At 43.3% G+C, this 26685-nt stretch overlaps 1 protein-coding gene and 1 pseudogene across 4 annotated transcripts; one reads left to right on the top strand and one right to left on the bottom strand.

Annotated features, from left to right (window-relative positions):
* Positions 1 to 7275: 7275 nt before the first annotated feature.
* On the bottom strand, positions 7276 to 22901 carry LOC110494976 (WD repeat-containing protein 82). 3 transcript variants are annotated; one of them, XM_090205296.1, is made up of 9 exons: positions 22627 to 22901; positions 19225 to 19325; positions 18773 to 18839; positions 18587 to 18686; positions 18343 to 18459; positions 8694 to 8849; positions 8311 to 8380; positions 7994 to 8136; positions 7276 to 7862 (listed from the first exon to the last, which is right to left on the bottom strand). In XM_090205296.1, exons 4-9 carry the CDS (start codon positions 18668 to 18670, stop codon positions 7833 to 7835), a joined length of 600 nt encoding a protein of 199 aa, XP_090061422.1. In that variant the 5' UTR covers positions 18671 to 18686; positions 18773 to 18839; positions 19225 to 19325; positions 22627 to 22901; the 3' UTR covers positions 7276 to 7832. The 3 variants fall into 3 exon arrangements, with proteins under 3 accessions (XP_090061422.1, XP_090061421.1, XP_021426002.1); XM_090205295.1 differs by lacking the exon at positions 22627 to 22901 and adding an exon at positions 19625 to 20169; XM_021570327.3 differs by lacking the exon at positions 22627 to 22901 and adding an exon at positions 19793 to 20141.
* Positions 21977 to 26530, top strand: LOC110494990 (pseudouridylate synthase RPUSD4, mitochondrial-like; annotated as a pseudogene). Its single transcript, XR_016487617.1, has 5 exons — positions 21977 to 22087; positions 22401 to 22585; positions 22826 to 22990; positions 23964 to 24036; positions 24162 to 26530. The product of XR_016487617.1 is annotated as a pseudouridylate synthase RPUSD4, mitochondrial-like (transcript).
* Positions 26531 to 26685: the final 155 nt, after the last annotated feature.

The following is a 26685-nucleotide window of genomic DNA, read 5'->3' as shown; positions in this document are numbered from 1 at the left end:
AACCATCCAGGAACAGTTTGGTGACGAACAATACTTTTCCCAGCATGATGGAGCACCTTGCCATAAGGCAAAAGTGATAACTAAGTGGCTCGGGGAACAAAACATCAATATTTTGGGTCCATGGCCAGGAAACTCCCCAGACCTTAATCCCATTGAGAACTTGTGGTCAATCCTTAAGAGGCGGGTGGACAAACAAAAACCCACAAATACTGACAAACTCCAAGCATTGATTATGCAAGAATGGGCTGCTATCAGTCAGGATGTGGCCCAGAAGTTAATTGACAGCATGCCAGGGTGGATTGCAGAGGTCTTGAAAAAGAAGGGTCAACACTGCAAATATTGACTCTTTGCATCAACTTCATGTAATTGTCAATAAAAGCCTTTGACACTTATGAAATGCTTGTAATTATACTTCAGTATTCCATAGTAAAAACATCAAAAGTATCTGAAGACACTGAGGCAGCAGGCTCTGTGAAAATTAATATTTGTGTCATTGTCAAAACTTTTGGCCACGACTGTCGATATGGTTTAAGTGACTATGCATATATGATGAATAGAGAGTAGTGGTAGTGTAAAAGGGGGGTTGGCGGGTGGTGGGTGGAGGGACAGACAGCCCGGTTAGCCAATGTGCAGGGGCACTGGTTGGTCGGGCCAATTGAGGTACTAGGGTCAGTTTGTTATATCTGGAGTACTTCTCCTGTCCTATTCGGTGTCCTGTGTGAATCTAAGTGTGCGTTCTCTAATTCTCTCCTTCTCCCTTTTTTTCTCTCTCTCGGAGGACCTGAGCCCTAGGACAATGCCCCAGGACTACCTGACATGATGACTCCTTGCTGTCCCCAGTCCACCTGGCCATGCTGCTGCTCCAGTTTCAACTGTTCTGCCTTATTATTATTCGACCATGCTGGTCATTTATGAACATTTGAACATCTTGGCCATGTTCTGTTATAATCTCCACCCGGCACAGCCAGAAGAGAACTGGCCATCCCACATATGCTCTCTCTAATTCTCTCTTTCTTTCTCTTTCTCGGAGGACCTGAGCCCTAGGACCATGCCCTAGGAATACCTGACATGATGTATCCTTGCTGTCCCCAGTCCACCTGACTGTGCTGCTGCTCCAGTTTCAACTGTTCTGCCTTATTATTATTCGACCATGCTGGTCATTTATGAACATTTGAACATCTTGGCCATGTTCTGTTATAATCTCCACCCGGCACAGCCAGAAGAGGACTGGCCACCCCACATAGCCTGGTTCCTCTCTAGGTTTCTTCCTAGGTTTTGGCCTTTTTAGGGAGTTTTTCCTAGCCACCGTGCTTCTACACCTGCATTGCTTGCTGTTTGGGGTTTTAGGCTGGGTTTCTGTACAGCACTTTGAGATATCAGCTGATGTACGAAGGGCTATATAAATAAATGTGATTTGATTTGACTATGTACATGGAACGCATAGTTAAAGTGACTATGCATATATGGTAAACAGAGAGTAGCAGCAGCGTAAAAGAGGGGTTGGGGGGGGCACACAATGCAAATAGTCTTAGCCCCAGTGATGTACTGGGCCGTATGCACTACCCTTTGTAATGCCTTGCGGTCAGAGGCCGAGCAATTGCCGTACCAGGCAGTGATGCAACCATGCTCTCAATGTTTCAGCTGTAGAACCTTTTGAGGATCTCAGGACCCATGCCAAATATTTTGCGTTTCCTGAGGGGGAATAGGCTTTGTCGTGCCCTCTTGACAACTGTTTTGGTGTGTTTGGACCATTCTAGTCTGTTGTTGATGTGGACACCAAGGAACTTGAAGCTCTCAACCTGCTCCACTACAGCCCCTTCGATGAGAATGGGGATTGCTCTGTCCTCCTTTTCCTGCAGTCCACAATCATCTCCATAGTCTTGGTTACGTTGAGGGGTTGTTGTTTCCTCCACCACCCGGCCAGGTCTCGGAGCTCCTGAGATCAGGCCTACAACTGTTGTGTCTTCTGCAAACTTAATGATGGTGTTGGAGTCGTGCCTGGCCATGCAGTCGTGGGTGAACAGGGAGTACAGGAGGGGACTGAGCAAGCACCCCTGGGGAGCTCCAGTGTTGAGGATCAGCGTGGCAGATGTGTTGCTACCTACCCTCACCACCTGGGGGCGGCCCGTCAGGAAGTCCAGGATCCAGTTGCAGAGGGGGGTGTTTAGTCCCAGGATCCTTAGCTTAGTGATGAGCTTTGAGGACACTATGGTGTTGAACGCTGAGCTGTAGTCAATGAATAGCATTCTCACAGCCTACATCGTTGTCACCACATTAACGTTATAGTCAACAAACTAGAACTCACATGTTACTAAACCCACAAAAAAATTTTTGGAAAGTTGGAGCTAATTTACTGCATTTCTATGTAATTAAAATAACTTTAAAATGCTATTTGGAGAACAGCAAAAACAAGCAGATATGAGCCCAGCCATTATCACCTTGGCTGCTGTAGGTTCATTCACCTCAGTTGATCGACAAACACATAGCCTATTAGCTATACAATTGTAATGTTATACCCCTGAAAGGGGGGAAATATGAGAAATGATTCACACTGACACGTAGCATCAGCAACTGTTCAATCAGTTGTAATGATGAAATGGATCATCAACTCTTTACGTAGATAGTTATTTTCTCAACTTACACAGCATTTACATTTGTATTCCTAGGCATTAATAATCAAGCTCCACACAAACAGACATCAACGGAGCACACAGATGATCGTATTATCACATTCACATGAATTATTACAATATTTCTTACGATTCTGTATTGCTATCAGTGATGTTGTGGTAAAAAGGTGGGTAATGGGTAAACTATAGACTCCAGTGGGCGATAAAGATAATTGTTTTTATTTTTTATTTAACCTTTATTTAACTTGGCAAGTCAGTAAAGAAAAAATCTTATTTACAATGACGGCCTACCCCGGCCAAAACCGAACGACGCTGGGACAATTGTGCGTTGCCCAATCACGGCCGGATACAGCCTGGATTCAAACCAGGGACTGTAGTGACACCTCTTGCACTGAGATGCAGTGCTTTAGACCGGTGCGCCACTCGGGAGCCCAATATTAAGACAAACAACCACAGATATAAACAAAAACGTATTTCATTTTTGGAGCTGTATTGATTGCATTTTTATGCAGGTCTATAGGGAAGATAGGCCATGTGGAGATGTTCATATTGAAACATGTCTTCTTTTCTTTAAGTTCCTAACTTGTTTGAGAAGATTAGTACCAATTTTCCCCTGCCCCACATTTGGGAACCACTGTACTAACCCCTCTCTCTGCTTGATTCCTCTCTCTCTCTGTCTCCTCTGCTTCCCCCTGAATGCATTGCAGCCTGCCTCAGGCTCACCACTGAGTGCCACATCACTCTCTGTCTCAGTAGCCGACTCTCTGTAAAGCAAAGTAATTATGAGAACTTAGTAGCCTATGTTTTTCTCTGTTTGACATAAACTTCTAACTTCATCATTCTAGCTGGCTAATTAATACTAGCCAAAGTCCTTCAACGTTTTTTAAATATATATTTTTTTAATTTCACCTTTATTTATCCAGGTAGCCTAGTTGAGAAAAGGTTATCATTTACAACTGCGACCTGGCCAAGATAAAGCAAAGCAGTTTGAGACATACAATAACACAGAGTTACACATGGAATAAACAAACATACAGTCAATAATACAGTAGAAAAAGTCTATATACAGTGTGTGCAAATGAGGTAAGATAAGGGAGGTAAGGCAATAAATAGGCCACGGTGGAGAAGTAATTACAATATAGCAATTAAACACTGCAGTGATAGATGTGCAGAAGATGAATGTGCAAGTAGATACTGGGGTGCAAAGGAGCAAGATAAATAAATAAATACAGTACGGGGATGAGGTAGGTAGTTGGATGGGCTATGTACAGGTGCAGTGATCTGTGAGCTGCTCTGACAGCTGGTGCTTAAAGTTAGTGAGGGAGATATGAGACTCCAGCTTCAGTGATTTTTGCAGTTTGTTCCAGTCATTGGGAGCAGAGAACTGGAAGGAAAGGCAGCCAAAGGAATAATTGGCTTTGGGGATGACCAGTGAAATATACCTGCTTGAATACGTGCTACGGGTGGGTGCTGCTATGGTGACCAGTGAGCTGAGATAAGGCGGGGCTTTACCTTGCAAAGACTTGTAGATGACCTGGAGCCAGTGGGTTTGGCAACGAGTATGAAGCGAGGGCCAGCCAACGAGAGCGTACAGGTTGCAGTGGTGGGTAGTGTATGGGGCTTTGGTGATAAAACGGATGGCACTGTGATAGACTGCATCCAATTTCAAAGAGTAGAGTGTTGGAGGCTATTTTGTAAATGACATCACCGAAATCGAGGATCGGTAGGATGATCAGTTTTACGAGGGTATGTTTGGCAGCATGAGTGAAGGATGCTTTGTTGCGAAATAGGAAGACGATTCTAGATTTCATTTTGGATTGGAGATGCGTGTGGGTCTGGAAGGAGAGTTTACAGTCTAACCAGACACCTAGGTATTTGTACACATATTCTAAGTCAGAACCGTCCAGAGTAGTGATGCTAGATGGGCGGGCAGGTGCGGGCAGCGATCGGTTGAAGAGCATGCATTTAGTTTTACTTGCATTTAAGAGCAGTTGGAGGCCACGTTACTGCAATAGAAGTCTCTGCAAGCAGGTAGCCACCTGGATGATGGTTTTAAAATTGCCTTTGGTCCGGCCTCTCACAAACACACTGTCAGCAGCCTCTCTAGTTGCCTACTTGAGCTGACTCCAAGCTGGGGTAGTTTGTTTTGCGTCTCTAAAAAGGCAAATTCAGGAGGCAAATCCACGGGACACAAGCGAACATAATGAACAAACCACTGTTCATGATTCCACTTGTTCGCAAATAGGCAGGCGCAATTAGAACTCAAGTCAGATCAAGAATATAAGTGTTCTGAGCTTTGATCACCGCTGGGAGCAATATTAAATGTTGACTCGTAATTGACCTTCTTTATTGTGTACAAAATATACACTACCGTTCAAAAGTTTGGGGTCACTTAGTCACCTTGTTTTTGGTTTGATTGTTTTGTACTAACGCGTGTGTTCTATGGAATTGTAGCTTGTTGACTGTAACGTTAATATGGTGACCACGATGTAGGTTGTGTAGCGGTTAGTGGTTATGGTATGAAGGTTTCGCTTGGAGAAGTTTTAGCGTCTGGTCACAGAAAGCTGTTTTGTTGTTCACTGAAGTCCACAAACGAAGGGAAAATATTTGTTTTGTATGTTTGTTATGTGAGGCCAGCTCACCAGCTGTATGGAGTTGATACGTTTCTGCTTGAGTTAATGCAGAGAGAGCTTGACCTCCTCCTGTATAAAGGGAATGCCAGGCCCATGAGAAAAAAAAGAGATGCAGGTGAAAACCTTTGTATAAAATGTGTCTTGTGGCTTAAAGATGAGGAGCAAGTAATGTTCTGTCAAAGTTTTACAGCACTGAGCAGATTTCAGGTCTGCTGAGCGCAAACTTGAACGTTGTGTGAACACTGAGGCTGTACCCGCTTTAAATTACAGTTTTAACAGTGGCAAAGTGGCCTAATGTGGCTATTTGATCATAATGTAGGCCTACTGGGGAGGCCTACCATCAAAAACAATAGAGAAACTGCATCCCATAACATATTAACATGGAAATAGCTGTTCTGTCATTCAGCCTAAAGTAGCAGCCAACGTGTGGTGTACAATGTAGGCCTACATTCCATGAGACTTTTGAAAAAAGAAAAACATGCAGAGATAAACATTAACCTGTTTATCCACTTGTCCTTCAGACAAGGAGGTGACTGAAAATGGTGTTGTGTTGTTTGATGCAAGAAACCACTTTACAAAATAAAATGCATTATTATTCCCACACGATTATTACAGAGAATAAGACAAATTATGCTACCCTCTGCCTCTTGGCTACTTAGCTTATTCAAACCTGTCTGAAAATACCACACTGCCCCTTTAAGACATAGAAAATGTATTTACCTCACTAGCTTTTCAAAGATGTCTAGAAATGTATGCGTTTTGTGCTCTTGTAGGAAGCAATCCCTCCCTCCTCTCTAACTGGGCTAATGAGTCACTAACTAGCAAAGGATATGAACAAAATGTGCACATGTGGCTACATGCAGCTCTTGCTTTGATCTCAAAACAAGCACATCTACTCATAACCACAGCTGTAAACACAGTCCAGTTCAAAGTAAACAGTACAGATCCATATATGGCAAGGGTCTATTTGCATATAGGCCTAATGCAGCTCTGATTGGTTATGTCGCACCGGTCTGTGTAGTCTTGAGTGTCAATGCAATAGAATCCCACTCCGATGCCTTCTGCCTATAAAAAAAATCTGCATTGAAAGTGTCTAATATTGCGTTGATTCGATCACAATTCCCCCAGTAAAGGCAAACTTTGATTGTGTTAACTAACAGGTAAAACTCTAGAAAGTTGAGTGAAATTCAATCTCGTGCTTCTATCAATGGGTTGATCCAGTATTTCTTCTGCACGCCAGTCCCCAGGAGCTGCGAAGAAGTCCTGGGGCTACTGCGCACCCGCACGCAATTTAGAGGGAACATTGGGGAGCAAGCCTCTCTTTAAAAGTCTTCAGTACCGAATTATAGATGAGAGGGAGGGACAAACCTTTGCTCGTCCGCTGGGAGTGTCGCTTAGCCTTCTATGCTCATCCTGTGGGCATATCTCGCTCTCGTACCTCCCCCTTCTCTCTCACACACATCCACACATTGCAAACATACTTGCATACTTACATACAGACACACACACATACACCTGAAACAGTTGGCATGCATACCCACACAGACGCACGCGAAGACACAAAATACACACATGAAAAGACAGGGAAGAACCATAGCTTACCCATACAACCTTGCCCTGGATGGCATATTACAGAGGCAACCCCATATGGCTGACTACATGTACTACCCATCATACAAAAGGTATAACAAATATTTTACAGTACTGGCCTACATCATATATGGGTAATACATAATATACTGGTGGATATTTGGCACACACACTCCTCTTTGCTTTACCTCTGTGATTTGTATTCGCTGCAGCTCCTGCTCCGCTACTGTGAGAGGTGCAGGGGTGGAGCAGGAGGACACGTGACACAGGTACCCCTGGAAACACAGGTCTTCCTGTGGACACAGGAGTACACAGCCCAAGGTTCTATACATTATTCAACAGAGCCCCCCCCTATTCTACCACAGGTACACTGTACAGTATGTGCACGCACACATATCGTTTTCACCAATGAAAAACACCAGTTTAAGTACATTAGACGTAAAACACTTTAATACTTTCTGAATAAACAGTACAAAATAAAACAAATATTGAATTCCCAATAAAACGTGTCTCCGCAGTTAAAATGCATACTTGATTGGAGTTGTCACTGTATTAAAAAGTTAAAAGGTCATAATTGTCTGCTAATTAATACATTGTAGCACCTTGCTCAGAATCACAGTTGAAAAAAACGAAATATATAAAAACAAGTGTTTGTCAGTAGTACACCACAGGTATTCTCTACTCATAAAAACTTTTCAACAAGCACCTATCACAGTGGACAATAACTACTGTCTCCCACAGCTCTAGTGATTCCCTCATGTAACCTTCCCCATTTGGCAAATAAATCAGTTTACAGAGTGACAGTTCTCCTCGTGGTTAATCGTGAGTGGAATCCCTTTCACCAATGCCTTAATGTGCCTACAATTTCATATGGAGCCGTTAGAGTAGTGTTCGGTCTCTGTATACTCAGCAACATGAAAGGAGAAAGGCATCCTGGGTAATGATGATGACAGTTTGTCTCTGTGGTCCCACACCTTTATCAGTCTCCTACACAGGGAAGCCAGAACGCCTGCAAAGAGAGAAAGAGAGAGAGAGCGTGTGGTAGAATTTGGCAGGGTCAAATTAGAGACAATGAATGCGTGTCTAAGCATGGTTGTGTGGGTGTGTTTAGGCTGATGAAAGTGTGTGTGTGTATCTCACCATATTGGAGCAGGCGCTGGCAAACGTCATGTATTTAGGGTTAAACTGCAGTGTGTTGATTGGTCCTGAATGCTTCCCGTCCAGAACAGCTATTTTCATCCCACTCTCTGTACTCCACACATGGACCCTCCCATCCTCTGAACCTGGGGCATAAAGGACAACATAAGGGTTAGGTGGTTGGTGAGGTGGTTGGCTGGAGTGCTTCAGACTTGAAATTGTGTTGTTGTTCTGACAGACTTTGGTGGATCAGGGAGGGCTGGGTAAGACAGCCTAGTTTGCTAAGTCCTAATGTTGGGAATTGGAGGTGTCGGGCTTACCAATCATGACAAAGTCTGAGTCTGGGGTGAAGCAGGCCTCCAATGAAATGCCTTTACTGTTGTTGTAGCCCTACAGAACACACAGGGGAGACACGTTTGATTCAGCCAGTCCAAAAACAACTATGTATTTACTAGACACAGCTATGTGCATCACAGGATGCTGCTGAGCGGAGAACTGGCTAATAATGATGGCGGGAACACATGGAAACAAGGTGTTTGATGTATTTGATACCATTCCACTAATTCCGCTCCAGACATTACCACGAGCCCGTTCTCCCCAATTAAGGTGCTAACAACCTCCTGTGACGTGCATACTCGTAGATGTGTGTGTGAAGAATATGCACTTCCAGTCTATCAGTGCAGTGTAGTAACGGTTCTCTCACTGAGAAAGTGTGCAGCACGGATCCATTGAAGGCATCTAGGATCCGAATAGCACCCCCGTTGGTAGAGATGAGAATCTGCTTCCCGTCCCTACTGAACTTCAGTCCAGTCCACTCACAGACACGGCTAAACAGAGTCTCAAAGGAGGCGAATGGGCCCTGAACACAAGTAAACAACAAATTGACATCACCACGGCAACTCACAACTGAGGGCGATCATCATACACATTTTGTAACGGTAAAACCACACACACACACTACCAGTCAAAAGTTTGGACACACCTACTCATTCCAGGGTTTTACTTTATTTGACTATTTTCTACATCAAAACTATGAAATAACACATATGGAATCGTGTAATAACCCAAAAAGTGTTCAACAAATCAAAATATATTTGATGTTTGAGACTCTTCAAAGTAGCCGCCCTTTGCTTTGATTGATGACCACTTCAAATCAAATCGTATTTGTCACATGCGCCAAATACAACAGGTGTAGGTCGACCTTACAGTGAAATGCTGAGTACAAGCCCTTAACCAACAATGCAGTTTAAAAAAAATACCAACAAAAAGAAAATAAATAAAAGTAACAAATAATTAAAGAGCAGCAGTAAAATAACAATAGTGAGGCTATATACAGGGGGTACCGGTACAGAGTCAATGTGCGGGGACACCAGTTAGTCGAGGTAATTGAGATAATGTGTACATGTAGGTAGAGTTATTAAAGTGACTATGCAGAGATAATAAACAGAGAGCAGCAGCAGCGCAAAAGGGCAATGTAAATGGTCAGTGATTTACTGGGCCATACACACTACCCTCTGTAGCGCCTTGCGGTCGGAGGCATAGCAGTTAAATCAAATCAAATTTTATTTGTCACTTACACATAGTTAGCAGATGTTAATGCGAGTGTAGCGAAATGCTTGTGCTTCTAGTTCCGACAATGCAGTAATAACCAACAAGTAATCTAGCTAACAATTCCAAAACTACTACCTAGTGTAAGGGGCTAAAGAATATGTACATAAAGATATATGAATGAGTGATGGTACAGAGCGGCATAGGCAAGATACAGTGGATGGTATTGAGTACAGTATATACATATGAGATGAGTATGTAAACAAAGTGGCATAGTTAAAGTGGCTAGTGATACATGTATTACATAAAGATGCAGTAGATGATATAGAGTACAGTATATACAGTGCCTTGCAAAAGTATTCGGCCCCCTTGAACTTTGCGACCTTTTGCCACATTTCAGGCTTCAAACATAATGATATAAAACTGTATTTTTTTTGTGAAGAATCAACAACAAGTGGGACACAATCATGAAGTGGACCGACATTTATTGGATATTTCAAACTTTTTTAACAAATCAAAAACAGAAAAATTGGGCGTGCAAAATTATTCTGCCCCTTTACTTTCAGTGCAGCAAACTCTCTCCAGAAGTTCAGTGAGGATCTCTGAATGATCCAATGTTGACCTAAATGACTAATGATGATAAATACAATCCACCTGTGTGTAATCAAGTCTCCGTATAAATGCACCTGCACTGTGATAGTCTCAGAGGTCCGTTAAAAGCGCAGAGAGCATCATGAAGAACAAGGAACACACCAGGCAGGTCCGAGATACTGTTGTGAAGAAGTTTAAAGCCGGATTTGGATACAAAAAGATTTCCCAAGCTTTAAACATCCCAAGGAGCACTGTGCAAGCGATAATATTGAAATGGAAGGAGTATCAGACCACTGCAAATCTACCAAGACCTGGCCGTCCCTCTAAACTTTCAGCTCATACAAGGAGAAGACTGATCAGAGATGCAGCCAAGAGGCCCATGATCACTCTGGATGAACTGCAGAGATCTACAGCTGAGGTGGGAGACTCTGTCCATAGGACAACAATCAGTCGTATATTGCACAAATCTGGCCTTTATGGAAGAGTGGCAAGAAGAAAGCCATTTCTTAAAGATATCCATAATAAGTGTTGTTTAAAGTTTGCCAAAAGCCACCTTGGAGACACACCAAACATGTGGAAGAAGGTGCTCTGGTCAGATGAAACCAAAATTGAACTTTTTGGCAACAATGCAAAACGTTATGTTTGGCGTAAAAGAAACACAGCTGAACACACCATCCCCACTGTCAAACATGGTGGTGGCAGCATCATGGTTTGGGCCTGCTTTTCTTCTGCAGGGACAGGGAAGATGGTTAAAATTGATGGGAAGATGGATGGAGCCAAATACAGGACCATTCTGGAAGAAAACCTGATGGAGTCTGCAAAAGACCTGAGACTGGGACGGAGATTTGTCTTCCAACAAGACAATGATCCAAAACATAAAGCAAAATCTACAATGGAATGGTTCAAAAATAAACATATCCAGGTGTTAGAATGGCCAAGTCAAAGTCCAGACCTGAATCCAATCGAGAATCTGTGGAAAGAACTGAAAACTGCTGTTCACAAATGCTCTCCATCCAACCTCACTGAGCTCGAGCTGTTTTGACAGGAGGAATGGGAAAAAATGTCAGTCTCTCGATGTGCAAAACTGATAGAGACATACCCCAAGCGACTTACAGCTGTAATCGCAGCAAAAGGTGGCGCTACAAAGTATTAACTTAAGGGGGCTGAATAATTTTGCACGCCCAATTTTTCAGTTTTTGATTTGTTAAAAAAGTTTGAAATATCCAAAAAATGTCGTTCCACTTCATGATTGTGTCCCACTTGTTGTTGATTCTTCACAAAAAAATACAGTTTTATATCTTTATGTTTGAAGCCTGAAATGTGGCAAAAGGTCGCAAAGTTCAAGGGGGCCGAATACTTTCGCAAGGCACTGTACGTATACATATGAGATGAATAATGTAGGGTATGTAAACATTATATTAGGTAGCATTGTTTAAAGTGGCTAGTGATATATTTTACATCATTTCCCATCAATTCCCATTATTAAAGTGGCTGGAGTTGAGTCAGTGTGTTGGCAGCAGCCACTCAATGTTAGTGGTGGCTGTTTAACAGTCTAATGGCCTTGAGATAGAAGCTGTTTTTCAGTCTCTCGGTCCCAGCTTTGATGCTCCTGTACTGACCTCGCCTTCTGGATGATAGTGGGTGAACAGGCAGTGGCTCGAGTGGTTGTTGTCCTTGATGATCTTTATGGCCTTCCTGTGACATCGGGTGGTGTAGGTGTCCTGGAGGGCAGGTAGTTTGCCCCCGGTGATGCGTTGTGCAGACCTCACTACCCTCTGGAGAGCCTTACGGTTGTGGGTGGAGCAGTTGCCGTACCAGGCGGTGATACAGCCCGACAGGATGCTCTCGATTGTGCATCTGTAGAAGTTTGTGAGTGCTTTTGGTGACAAGCCAAATTTCTTCAGCCTCCTGAGGTTGAAGAGGCGTTGCTGCGGCTTCTTCACGATGCTGTCTGTGTGGGTGGACCAATTCAGTTTGTCTGTGATGTGTACGCCGAGGAACTTAAAACTTGCTACCCTCTCCACTACTGTTCCATCCATGTGGATAGGGGGGTGTTCCTTCTGCTGTTTCCTGAAGTCCACAATCATCTCCTTAGTTTTGTTGACGTTGAGTGTGAGGTTATTTTCCTGACACCACACTCCGAGGGCCCTCACCTCCTCCCTGTAGGCCGTCTCGTCGTTGTTGGTAATCAAGCCTACCACTGTTGTGTCGTCCGCAAACTTGATGATTGAGTTGGAGGCGTGCGTGGCCACGCAGTCGTGGGTGAACAGGGAGTACAGGAGAGGGCTCCAGTGTTGAGGATCAGCGGGGTGGAGATGTTGTTGCCTACACTCACCACCTGGGGGCGGCCCGTCAGGAAGTCCAGTACCCAGTTGCACAGGGCGGGGTCGAGACCCAGGGTCTCGAGCTTGATGACGAGCTTGGAGGGCACTATGGTGTTAAATGCCGAGCTGTAGTCGATGAACAGCATTCTCACATAGGTATTCCTCTTGTCCAGATGGGTTAGGGCAGTGTGCAGTGTGGTTGAGATTGCATCGTCTGTGGACCTATTTGGGCGGTAAGCAAATTGGAGAGGGTCTAGGGTGTCAGGTAGGGTGGAGGTGATATGGTCCTTGACTAGTCTCTCAAAGCACTTCATGATGACGGAAGTGAGTGCTACGGGGCGGTAGTCGTTTAGCTCAGTTACCTTAGCTTTCTTGGGAACAGGAACAATGGTGGCCCTCTTGAAGCATGTGGGAACAACAGACTGGGATAGGGATTGATTGAATATGTCCGTAAACACACCACCCAGCTGGTCTGCGCATGCTCTGAGGGCGCGGCTGGGGATTCCGTCTGGGCCTGCAGCCTTGCGAGGGTTAACACGTTTAAATGTTTTCCTAACGTCGGCTGCAGTGAAGGAGAGTCCGCATGTTTTGGTTGCAGGCCGTGTCAGTGGCACTGTATTGTCCTCAAAGCGGGCAAAAAAGTTATTTAGTCTGCCTGGGAGCAAGACATCCTGGTCCGTGACGGGGCTGGTTTTCTTTTTGTAATCCGTGATTGACTGTAGACCCTGCCACATACCTCTTGTGTCTGAGCCGTTGAATTGAGATTCTACTTTGACTCTATACTGACGCTTAGCTTGTTTGATTGCCTTGCGGAGGGAATAGCTACACTGTTTGTATTCGGTCATGTTTCCGGTCACCTTGCCCTGATTAAAAGCAGTGGTTTGCGCTTTCAGTTTCACACGAATGCTGCAATCAATCCACGGTTTCTGGTTTGGGAATGTTTTAATCGTTGCTATGGGAACGACATATTCAACGCATGTTCTAATGAACTCGCTCACCGAATCAACGTATTCGTCAAGGTTGTTGTTTGATGCAATACGAAACATATCCCAGTCCACGTGATGGAAGCAGTCTTGGAGCGTGGAATCAGATTGGTTGGACCAGCGTTGAACAGACCTCAGCACGGGAGCTTCTTGTTTTAGTTTCTGTCTGTAGGCAGGGATCAACAAAATGGAGTCGTGGTCAGCTTTTCTGAAAGGAGAGCGGGGCAGGGCCTTATATGCGTCGCGGAAGTTAGAATAGCAATGATCCAAGGTTTTTCCAGCCCTGGTTGCGCAATCGATATGCTGATACAATTTAGGGAGTCTTGTTTTCAGATTAGCCTTGTTAAAATCCCCAGCTACAATGAATGCAGCCTCAGGATATATGGATTCCAGTTTGCAAAGAGTCAAATAAAGTTTGTTCAGAGCCATCGATGTGTCTGCTTGGGGGGGAATATATACGGCTGTGATTATAATCGAAGAGAATTCCCAGGCAGTGATGCAACCATGCTCTCGATGGTGCAGCTGAATAACTTTTTAAGGATCTGAGGATCTATGCGAAATCTTTTCAGTCTCCTAAGGGGGAATAGGTTTTGTCGTGCCCTCTTCACGACTGTCTTGGTGTGCTTGGACCATGTTAGTTTGTTGGTGATGTGGACACCAAGGAACTTGAAGCTCTCAACCTGCTCCACTGCAGCCCCATTGATGAGAATGGGGGCGTGCTCGGTCCTCCTTTTCCTGTAGTCCACACTCATCTCCTTTGTCTTGATCACTTTGAGGGAGAGGTTGTTATTCTGGCACCACCTGGCCATGTCTCTGACCTCCTCCCTATAGGCTGTCTCGTCGTTGTTGGTGATCAGGCCTACCACTGTTGTGTCGTCTGCAAACTTAACGATGGTGTTGGAGTCGTGCCTGGCCATGCAGTCGTGGATGAACAAGGAGTACAGGAGGGGACTGAGCACGCACCCCCGAGGGGCCCCCGTGTTGAGGATCAGCGTGGCAGACGTGCTGTTACCTACCCTTACCACCTGTCCAGGATCCAGTTGCAGAAGGAGGTGTTTAGTAATTGAATGATTAGAATATTCCACCCTGAAACATATAATTGTATGGAATTGATTAGAATGTATGAAATCATAATCAATAAATGTGTAGTCCGTCAGAATTAGGGTAAAACAATATGTCTTTATGGTATTTTAAACACAGACTGTCTGAGCTCGGTGCCGACCTGACTAGAGATTTGGGAGAGAACGTCTCAAGGACAAATTCACTATCTCTGTCGGCTGGGAAGTGAGACAGACAGTGTGTGTGTATGCGTGTGCGTATGTTTGTGTGTATGTGTGGGCGTGGGAAGTCAGTATAAAGTGAATTGATTTGTATTCTTGACTTCAGAACGTTCCGTGAATAAACCTTTGACTATTTAGCTGGGCCTCCGTCTATTTCATTCGACCAGGATCTTACAAATTCTGGTTTGCAGACTGAGAGTAATATAATTAAATTGGGTGATGTACCTGGAGAACATAATTCTCTTATCAGTCCTTAGCTTAGTGATGAGCTTTGAGGGCACTATGGTGTTGAACGCTGAGCTGTAGTCAATGAATAGCATTCTCACATAAGTGTTCCTTTTGTCCAGCTGTGAAAAGGCAGTGTGGAGTGCAATAGATCTGTTGGGGTGGTATGCAAATTGGAGTGTGTCTAGAGTTTCTGGGATAATGGTGTTGATGTGAGCCATGACCAGCCTTTCAAAGCACTTCATGGCTACAGACGTGAGTGCTACGGGTCGGTAGTCATTTGGGAAGGTTACCTTAGTGTTCTTGGGCACAGTGACTATGATGGTCTGCTTGAAACATGTTGGTATTACAGACTCAGACAGGGAGAGGTTGAAAAATGTCAGTGAAGACACTTGCTAATTGGTCAGCGCATGCTCGGAGTACGCGCCCTGGTAATCCTTCTGGCCCTGCGGCCTTGTGAATGTTGAGCTGTTTGAAGGTCTTACATTGGCTACAGAGCATGTGATCACACAGTTGTCCGGAACAGCTGATGCTCTCATGCATGTTTCAGTGTTACTTGCCTCGAAGCGAGTATAGAAGTAATTTAGCTTGTCTGGTAGGCTCGTATCACTGGGCAGCTTGCGGCTGTGCTTCCCTTTGTAACATGTAATCGTTTGCAAGCCCTGCCACATAAGACGAGCGTTGGAGCCGATGTAGTAAGATTCGATCTTAGTCCTGTATTGACGCTTTGCCTGTTTGATGGTTGATCGGAGGGCATTTCTTATAAGCTTCCGGGTTAGAGTCCCGCTCCTTGAAATCGGAAGCTCTACCCTTTAGCTCACTGAGGATGTTGCCTTTAATCCATAGCTTCTGGTTGGGGTATGTACGTACAGTCACTGTGGGGACGATGTCATCTATGCACTTATTGATGAAGCCAGTGACTGATGTAGTGTACTCCTCAATGCCATCTGAAGAATCCCAGAAAATATTCCAGTCTGTGCTAGCAAAACAGTCCTGTAGTTTTGCATCTGCTTCATGTGAGCACTTTTTTTATTGACCGAGTCACTTGGGCTTCCTGCTTAAGTTTTTTTTTTGTAAGTAGGAATCAGGAGGATAGAATTATGGTCAAATTTGCCAAATGGAGGGCAAGGGAGAGCTTTGTACATGTCTCTGTGTGCGGGGTAAAGGTGGTCAATAGTTTTTTCCCTTCTGATTGCACATTTAACATGCTGGTAGAAATGAGGTCAAACGGATTTTAGTTCCCCTGCATTAAAGTCCCCGGCCACTAGGAGCGCCACCTCTGGATGAGCGGTTTACTGTTTTCTTATGGTCATATACAGCTCAGTGCAGTCTTTGTGCCAGCATCGGTTTGTGGTGGTAAATAGACAGCTATGAAGAATATAGATTAAAACTATTGGTAGATATTGTGGTCTACAGCTTATCATGATCTACTCTAGCCCAGGCGAGCAAAACCTTGAGACTTCCTTAGATATCGTGCACCAGCTGTTGTTTACGAATATACATAGAACGCCACCCCTTGTCTTACCAGAGGCTGCTGTTCTATCCTGCCGATAGTGTATAACCCGCCAGCTGTATGTTATTCATGTCGTTGTTCAGCCACGACTCTGTGAAACATAAGATATTACAGTTTTTAATGTCCTGTTGGTAGGACATACGTGCTTGTAGTTCGTCCACTTTATTATCCAACGATTGGCCAATAGCACCGATGGTAAAGGCAGATTAGCCACTCGTCGCTGGATCCTCACAAGGCACCCCGATCTCCTTCTGCGATATCGCCGTCTCTTTCTCCTGCGAATGATGCGGATGAGGACCTTGTCGGGTGTCTAGAGTAAATCCCTCTTGTCCGACTCATTAAAGAAAGATTATTTGTCCAGTTCAAGGTGAGTAATCGCTGTTCTGATGTCCAGAAGCTCTTTTCGGTCATAAGAGACAGTAGCAGCAACATTATGTACAAAATAAATGTTACAAACAATGCGAAAAAAATAAAAAGAATTGCACGGTTGGTTAAGAGCCCATAAAACGGCAGCCATCCCCTCCGGCATCCATCTCATCTTTGCACACACTCGGCATTCTCTCAACAGGTGTGCCTTGTTAAAAGTTAATTTGTAGAATTTCTTTCCTTCTTAATGTGTTTGAGCCAATCAGTTGTTTTGTGACAAGGTAGAGGTGGAATACAGAAGATAGCCCTATTTGGTTAAAGACAAGGTCCGTATTATAGCAAGAACAGCTCAAATAAGCAAAGAGAAATGACAGTCCATCATTACTTTAAGACGTGAAGGTCAGTGAATTCGGAAAATTTCAAGAACTTTGAAAGTTTCTTCAAGTGCAGTCGCAAAAACCATCAAGCGCTATGATGACACTGTCTCTCATGAGGACTGCCACAGGAAAGGAAGACCCAGAGTTACCACTGCTGCAGAGGATAAGTTCATTTGAGTTACCAGCCTCAGAAATTGCAGCCCAAATAAATGCTTCACAGAGTTCAAGTAACAGACACATCTCAGTATCAACTGTTCAGAGAAGACTGCGTGAATCAGGCATTCATGGTTGAAATGCTGCAAAGAAACCACTACTGAAGGACACCAATAAGAAGAGACTTGCTTAGGCCAAGAAACATGAGCAATGGACATTAGACTGGTGGAAATCTGTCCTTTGGTCTGATGAGTCCTCATTTCAAATTTTTGGTTCCAACCACCGTGTCTTTGTGAGACGCAGAGTAGGTGTACGGATGATCTCCACATGTGTGGTTCCCACCATGAAGCATGGAGGAGGAGGTGTGATGGTGCTTTGCTGGTGACACTGTCAGTGATTTATTTAGAATTCAAGGTACACTTAACCAGCATGGGTACCACAGTATTCTGCAGCGATAAGCCATACCATCTGGTTTGCGCTTAGTGGGACTATCATATGTTTTGCAACTGGACAATGACCCAAAACACACCTCCAGGCTGTGTAAGGGCTATTTGACCCAGAAGGAGAGTGATGGAGTGCTGCATCAGATGACCTGGCCTCCACAATCACCCAACCTCAACCCAATTGAGATGGTTTGGGATGAGTTGGACTGCAGAGTGAAGGAAAAGCAGCCAACAAGTGCTCAGCATATGTGGGTACTTCTTCAAGACTGTTGGAAAAGCATTCCAGGTGAAGCTGATTGAGAGAATGCCAAGAGTGTGCAAAGCTGTCATCAAGGCAAAGGGTTTTGATTTGTTTAATAGTTTTTCAGTTACTACATGATTCCATGTGTTATTTCATAGTTTTGATGTCTTCACTATTATTCTACACTGTAGAACATGAATGAGTAGGTGTCCAAACGTTTCACTGGCACTGTACATACATAATAAACAATAGTACAAACATAGTACATTACAAACACTAATACATTTCACACACATTTTCAATGTTACCTTGTCAAAGGAGCGGAGGTCGTACAGTTTAATCGCCTCAGAATCGACCCCAGCAGCGAATATCAGGCCCTCGGGGTCATAGGAGCAAACAGGCTTCCCCAAAGGATTAGTAAGACCCTAAGACAAAGAAACACACATTTCAAGGCCTGTTACATGATATAAAATACATTGATATGTCTTTTCCCAAGCTCATCTAAAGAGCACTGTGAAAGAATTGTGGCTTCTAGAGGCTGCTCTTATTCACCTGACAGTTTGGAGAGCGCAGGTCCCAGAGTCGTATGGTCATATCCAAGGAACCAGAGATAAATGTGTCATCCACCGGTGACATGGAGAGAGCAACAACCCTGACAACATCCACACAGTGTGTAATCAATGTTAGTGCCCAAATAACCATTAACTGTATATGAATCCCTCAAAAGTATTGTCTCACCTATCAGTGTGCCCAGGGAAGTAGCGAATGTACTTGTTGTCAGTGAGAGACAGGTATCGGATGGTATCTGGATGAGTCACAGAGAAGACATGAGTGAGGTCATACTTTTGTAAAACTGATACAGACACATGTTTAATTTAATTTAATGGAAGCAGCCCATCATGTTTTTAGCATCTTTGCGCCCCACTTTATAAAATACAGGGAAAACACTGCACACACTAACATACCATGTTGGCTTGACCGTTTTGTTTATTAGGCTGTGTTTACACAGGCAGGCCAATTCTAATATTTTGTTTCACTCGTTGGTATTCTGTCCAATCCGATCAGCCCTGAAAATGATTTGCTGTAAAAATATGCGATTGGTCAAAAGACCAACTGGTGGAAAAAATATCATAATTGGGCTGCATGTGTAAACGCAGCATTAGAGCTGTTTAACTTCTAGAAATTCCTACCATCTAGTTTGTTGGAGCTGTAGACCACTGTGTTGGCATCCCCATGTGTATACCGGATTAGGTCTACTCCGTACTTCTTACTGTACAGGGTCCGTATTGGTCTGAAGTGGGGTGTGGGCAGAAGGGGACATGATGACACAAGGCAATTTGACAACACCTTACATTAAAGCTTCGTTTGATTCTCTCTCATTCACAGTAATTTATGTAAAAGTTATACATGTTGTGGTTATGTAATGCAATGTGTTTCCGTTTGTTTTCTTCTAATAAAATAATCTTCATTCTATGCAAACTATTTGTATTTAAACTGTACAGTATTATTAACCATGCCTTGATGGGTGTATGATTTTCCAGCCTTGGATTATAATTGTAATACAACATTAATTATTATATTTTCGGACACCTTTTTTTTGCCCTCTTGAACAATCGACCTCCATGTGGGACTTGAGCTCGGGGAAGTTCCCAAACAACAGGCCCCACACATAGAAAATGTGTCTTCTAGACAGTTTTGTGCACGTATAGGTTACTGTATGCAAACTGCAGCCGATGAAACAAGATTAATTGTGCTCACTTTCCCTCCTGACAGTCATATAAAACAATGGAGTCGTCGTCGCTACTAGATATTGCACTCTCGCCGTTCGAGCTGTAGTCCACACAGTTGACTTTCTGCGAATTCTCCCGGAATGTCCTAGCAACCCTAAAACTTCGCAACACGCTGTCCGTAATCTTCATCTCGGCAGCCGCAGAATTTGGACATCAATCAATGTTATTTTAATTTTATTTAGGCAAGGACAGAATGGTGGACTGACATCTCAGCAAGATGTATTGACAAATCGGAATTTGCAGGCTGGCCCATTGAATGTCGGGCCATGTGTGGTGTGTCGTGAACAAAATTAGCTTGAGCATCAATAGTGGAATCTGCGGGTTGACTTCAAAATAAAAGTCCCCCATTACATCTGCTGCATACTCAAAAAATAATTTAATCATGCCACACTTGAACTAGAATATTAAACCAAATTGGAATGTTATTTAAATTCAACAAACATCAATAATGAGTTAATTTCCCACATTTAAAGTCCTTCAATAAGCTCTACAATGCTAATGTTTGTGTAAACTCTTCACAGTTGTGTTCTCTGGGTGCCAAGACTCATAGGTATGGCGCCAATATTGATGAAAACTCAGTACATAAATGTATAAATACGCCCCAATGCAATTCTGATGTCTGATACATCCACAGTGCAATTTCAACTGATTTGTTATTTTTTCAAATGAACAAATTATTGTATTTTGTTGTATATATAACATGCCATTGACAACCTTGTTAAGCATGATCTAGTCTGTGTCATGATTCCACTATTTGTATCAGTTTACATGTTGCAATGAGGGACTTTTAATTTTAAAGCAAACCACGGATTACACTATTTTTGTTCACGATAATGTGGTTCATGACACACGTGTGCCCACTGACTGAATATAATGTTCCCAAAACGATTAGCCTCAACTCCAAAATAACTATGCATCATGAAAGTATTTGCGTATCCTATTCGCACATTGCATAGCTCAAACTGGATATCCATTCAGCTGCAGCATTTTTAACGTTGTAGATTCATTCACGTCTTTGTGCGAATCTGAAAAAAGGGAAGTCAATATACAGAATTTCCGGTGTGAAGAAATCAACCACCACTATGGCGCCATCCAGTGTTTTCAGCTTCAGACACAAACCGACATGTAGGCTAGTTGTCATAAACAACTACAGGACGGGAACGCTGACTTGTAATAATGATGTTATAAGCACATGTCAAATGGTAATTCGCTCAGGGAGAACGAGCAATATTTGTCACATATCGAGGGGAGCATCAGCACCAGGGTCTGACTCTGACAAGAGACCGAATCTGAGAACCATCGACCTTCACGCAAAATTCGCCTGGAAAAACAGAAAGGAAAGGCAATGGTGGTGGGTCAGAAGAGACTCCCTTATCCTCGGTGTCATATGCTAGTCGACTAGTATTTTTTTTTTTCAATTTAAAGTTTTATTAAGTTTTCTTGTTTTTCAATCAACCAACAAAACACATTCACAGATGTGACAGGCATAAAAAGACTAGTATTTGTTTTATGCATTTACATTTTTTTAACTAGGCAAGCCAGTTAAGAGCAAATTCTTATGTCCAATGACGGCCTACTCCAGCCAAACCCGGACGACGCTGGGACCATTGTGCGCCGCCCTATGGGGACTCCCAATCACGGCCGGATGTGATACAGCCTGGATTCGGTCTAGGTACTGTAGTGACGCCTCTTGCACGATGCAAGACCGCTGCGCCACTCGGGTGCCTGGTATGTGATTGCGGCAAGTGTCCCCACTGCCAAAAGAGGTTCATCGAGCTGCGACAGTTCACTCAGCAGCTGAGTAATATTCACCCCAACGTTCTGGCCAAGCACCTAAAAAGAGGTCTGATTCTCCCACACCCAGAGCTCGCTGTCATCAATAAGCCATATGGAGCTTCTGCTCAAGGTATTGGGTGTTGAGACAATGTATTTACATGCCTATTACATTATGGTACATAAGGCTTATATGGTCAAACACACATTCAAGGATTATATCATGAAAGAGATTGTTCATTTGAATGTCACTTGTAAAAAAAAATACACCCTAATACCCTGAAGTGTTTTCAAAAATCACTGTGATTTAAATCCAATAATCTTCCCCCTAAATGGGTCAAAGGAATATCATGGACATCTTCCAGTCCTTGCCAAGGTGATGGCTGGCATGAGGGCTGAGCCCCACTCCCAGCTGGAAGTCCGCCTTGGATTGGACAAGGAGACAACAGGGACACTCTTGCTGGCAAGGACTGATGAAACACCGGACTATGTACAAAACCTCCACAAAAAACTCAAAGTGGAGAGGAAATATTGGTGTGTGGATGTCTGTGTTTAGAGATTTAGTTTAAGATAAGGATCCAGGCAGCACATCATATGGCATAGAGTTTTTGTAATGACCCTGCCGTTGACAACTAGCTCCCTAGTTTTCTTGGAGCAGCGGTGATGTGTCTGTCTGGCTCTGGACCCAAGGGTTTTTGAGCTCAATTCACACCTCAAATCTATTTTTTGGGTTGCATACACATAGCAGACGTTATTGCGGGTGTAGTGAAATGCTCGTGTTCCGAGATCCGACAGTGCAGTAGTATCTAACAAGCAGTGACGTAGCCTCTGAACCTCATGCTACTTCCTGGTTTCCTTACACTTTCAGTCATCTTCCTTTTTCCCTATCCCCCCATGCAGCATTTCTGCTGTGGCCTGTTCCCTCTGAGGGGATAATTTGACAACCATCATAGAGAGAGAATTCCCCTGGGCTCAGGCTCACTTCAAGGTAATCAACTGCTTTCAAACAATAAATCATAAGCTACTTACCAAATGCTGGCAATGGCTGTAGTCTTCTAGTGACACATTGACAGTAGAGTGCACAACTCCTGTTATGTTTACATCGGTGGCTTTCAGCAGATACTGCAATGTCCTTCGGGTTTTGAAGTTAGCATCTGTTATAGATTCTATATTTGTACGTAATGTATTGTGTAATTGTATACACCTAACGGCCCATAATCCCTCTCAGGTAGGCCTGAGTCCTGTGTACAGGGTGAGTGTCGGCGGCGAGAGAGTGACTAACGTGCAGGCCAATCGGCAGGCCCAGGGGGCAGTGACCCAGGGGGCAGTGACCCAGTACGCGTCCTGGACAGCAGCAATGGCTGCAGCCTTGTGGAGCTCCAGCCCATCACAGGTAGCGACACTTCTGAAAAATTGAATCTGGTGTGTTTCCAAGTCATCTGTTTTTGCAGTCACCCTGCACATCCTAACTGATTGCTATATAACATGATTGCAAAAAAGATGACACGGAACCTGTCTTCATTTAGTGGGGGGAAATTCGGGTGTTTTTACAGACTAATATTTTCGACTCATTCAGTCAAAAGAACAAATCTTTCGACTCATTTTGTTCATTTGAGTCAGTAATGCTCAGAGAACACAGGACGCTTACCGGCGAATGATGAACTGAAAATTCAAAATAGTAATGATTCTACAAGCCCTCTCGTTCCCCATAATTGGGCTTATTGGAGCTGTCATTTGTGATTGAGACTTGTAAAAGGGTGCTTTAAACAATGTACATTTGTTGATTGCTAGACATGCAAATGCGATTATGTCTCTGTACATTTGAAACGAGTCGTGGCCGCAACTCGACTAGATTGCGAGCGTGTCTTGGGGGAACGCATTTCTCGACTGCCTTGAGGGTAATAAGCATAATATTATTTGCGAACTGCAGCATCCCAAATGATTCATTCTCAAGTTCGAGTTTGTTGAGCAGAGGCTGTGTATGTTTTGGTTCTACAAAGCTGTGTAGAACTTGCGAGAATATATGATATATGCTGTCCGGAGCACGTTAACGGAGGAGTGCGTATTAATCCTGCTGTAGAATTAATTGCGGCCAGCAGTTCAAACGACTTAAAACGAACGAGTCAAATCAGAAGAATTGTGTCATAACTCTCGAGCCAGTAAAAAGTCCTTCAAAAAGAACAGATCGTTCTTTAGTCTTCGTGTTGTTGAGGGGTCTGCTACACACTAATAGCTCACATTAACCTAGGTCATAGAAGACACGATGCTCCTTTTAACAGTAGCACCATTTTTGAGCAACCTTGTGAACCAGCGTAGCAACCTGTTCACTGTGTCTCTTGCCTCATCCATCCATCTCCTGCTCATAGGGGTGAGGATCCACACCCCAGCATACGCTCTGGGGTGTCATATCCTTGGGGACCACAAAAACTTCCACCTTAGGTAAACACCACTTCACAATATAGATGCATTACAACAAAGTGTTGCCTAAGCTTTAGACCTCTTTGGTACCAGTCAAGTTAACTGTACTGGCATGCAATGATGGACTTTGTTTCTTTTTACTTCAGAAATTGCTGGATGGTTTGTTACCGAGCCTGGGATTGAAACAAAGCAAGGCACGTCGCCTTCTTCCCTAACCCTGCACGCACGTCCGCTGACACTGCCAGTGATATCACTGTGTCCTGCCCCCTGCTGAAGTACTTCACCACCAGCACCCTGCGACGACTGCATTCCAGATAAGAGGATGAATGGTGCATCAGCGGCTCCTCTGCAGAGCAGACAGGATACAGAAGATTCTCTTAAAATCAGAAATACGGAGCGGCATCACTTCAAGTGACCTTTGACCTAATGGTTGTCCCAAGTTCCAAGAGCTAAGGCCTGACTGAAATTCTTAAAAAGCCACACACACACTCATTCACAGTACAAAGGCACGTTTGGGGGGAAAAAAAACATACTTTCTTATTTAGCCTCCAACACCACTAGAATATCAATACATACAGGAGATCATAAATGCCAATAAAAATACATGTAAAAAAAAAGAAAAGCAGAGCAGAGTTCCCATTAAATGTCTGTTGGTGTGTAATCCACTCTGCTCTTGGCTCCTGTCCTGTCTGGAACCTGAGAGCTTAGAGGACAAGAGGCACAGGAGGGTCCCTGTGAGGGCTAACATGTTAAACGTGGTACATTTCCATATACACTCCCCTACGTATTTATTTGGACAGTGAAGCTAAAATATGTACATTTGGCCCTATACTCTAGCATCTTGGATGACATCAAATGTTATGAGGCGACAGTACAGAATGCCACCTTTTATTTGAAGGTATTTTCATACGTGATTACAAACTTGTGGATGCATTTGCAGTTTGGTTGTGTTTCGGATTATATTTTGCCCAATATGAATGGTGAATAATGTATTGTGTCATTTTGGAGTCACCTTTTATTGTAAGTAAGAATAAAATATGTTTGTTAACACTACATTATTGTGGATGCTACCATGATTATGGACAATCATGAATTAATCCTGAATAATGAGTGAACGATGCTCCTCAACAACAACAAAAATGCTAACCTCTTATTGGTCATGTTGAGAGGTTCAAATGTCTTGGGGGTATGATCTTTGTGCCTAAACCTTCTCACTCATTATCCACAATTCATTCATGATTATCCAGAATTATGGTAGCAGCCACATTCATGTAGAAGTGTTTGGAAACTTTATCTTATTTACAATAAAAGTGACTCCAAAATATCACAATACATTTACCATTCATTTCTATTGGGCACAACAATCTGAAAACACAACCAAAACAAACCGCAAAAGCATCCAAGAAGTTTGTCGTCACTTGTAGTCATTGCATGCTAGGAATGCGACCAAATACTACAATTTTGATTACTTTAATACTACAAGTGAATTTGTCAAAATACTTATGACACCTTCAAAAATGGGGGGACTAGATACATGTTTCACTGTTTAGAAATTAAAGCACTATGTATGAAAATACACTCAAATTAAACATTTCATCTCAAATCCAAAATGCTGGAATACAGAGCCAAATGAATCATTTTTGGTTTTTAGCATCATTATCCAACTAAATACTTAGGGGAGTGTACAGTGCCTTCAGAAAGTATTCACACCCCTTGACTTCTTCCACATGGTAACAATCTGAATTAAAAATTATTACATTGAGATTTGTCACTGGCCTACACACACACACACACACAAAATGTCAAAGTGTAATTATGTTTTTATAAACTTTTACAAATTTAAAAAGCAGAAATATCATGAGTCAATAAGTATTCAACCCATTTGTTATGGCTTACCAAGAAGACAGTGAATGTTCCCGAATGTCCGAGTTACAGTTTGGACTTAAATCTACGGCAAGACCTGAAAATGGCTGTCCAGCAATTTGACAGAGCTGGAATGATTTTGAAAAGTACAATGGGCGAATGTTGCACAATCCAGGTGTGGAAAGCTCTTAAAGACTTAAAGCCAAATTACACTTGATCCAAAAATGTGGTCAGGGTTTGTATGGAGGGTGTGATGCTAAGGCGGAGTCTCCTGAAGCGTGCAGAGGCCAAATCAAGCTCCGTACCGCATCGCTACGCGCCTCTCAAAATGTTTTAACAATGCGGAGGGCTCCGCATTGACATGACTGATTTGACGGTAGGTGGGGGCGAGAGGTCCTGTATAAACACAAACTCACTTCCTTGACAACAGCTCAGCGAAGCGCAAAAAGTATGTTTGTTCTGACTTCTGCGGAGGCCGCATCGCAGTAAATGCTGTATGGCTTGACCACGCAGCGCCTTTTACCCAGAAAGACCCTCAGCTGTAATCACTGCCAAAGGTGCCTAGAAAAAGTATTGACTCGGGTGTGAATACTTATGTAAATGAGATATTTCTGTATTTAATTTTCAATAAATGTGCAAACATTTCTAAAAACATGTTTCCACTTTGTCATTATGGGGTATTGTGTGTAGAAGGGTGAGATTAAAAATAAACGTTTTAATTCAGGCTGTAACAAAATGTGGACTAAGTCAAGGGGTACGAATACTTTCTGAAGTCACTATGTGTATAATATATTTATATGACTGAAT

Source organism: Oncorhynchus mykiss, chromosome 17 (assembly GCF_057628025.1).
Source record: "Oncorhynchus mykiss isolate SJ-2025 chromosome 17, ASM5762802v1, whole genome shotgun sequence".
Lineage (NCBI taxonomy): Eukaryota > Metazoa > Chordata > Actinopteri > Salmoniformes > Salmonidae > Oncorhynchus > Oncorhynchus mykiss.
Note: the sequence above shows the minus strand (reverse complement) of the source record. Positions and strands in the feature narration are given on the sequence as shown.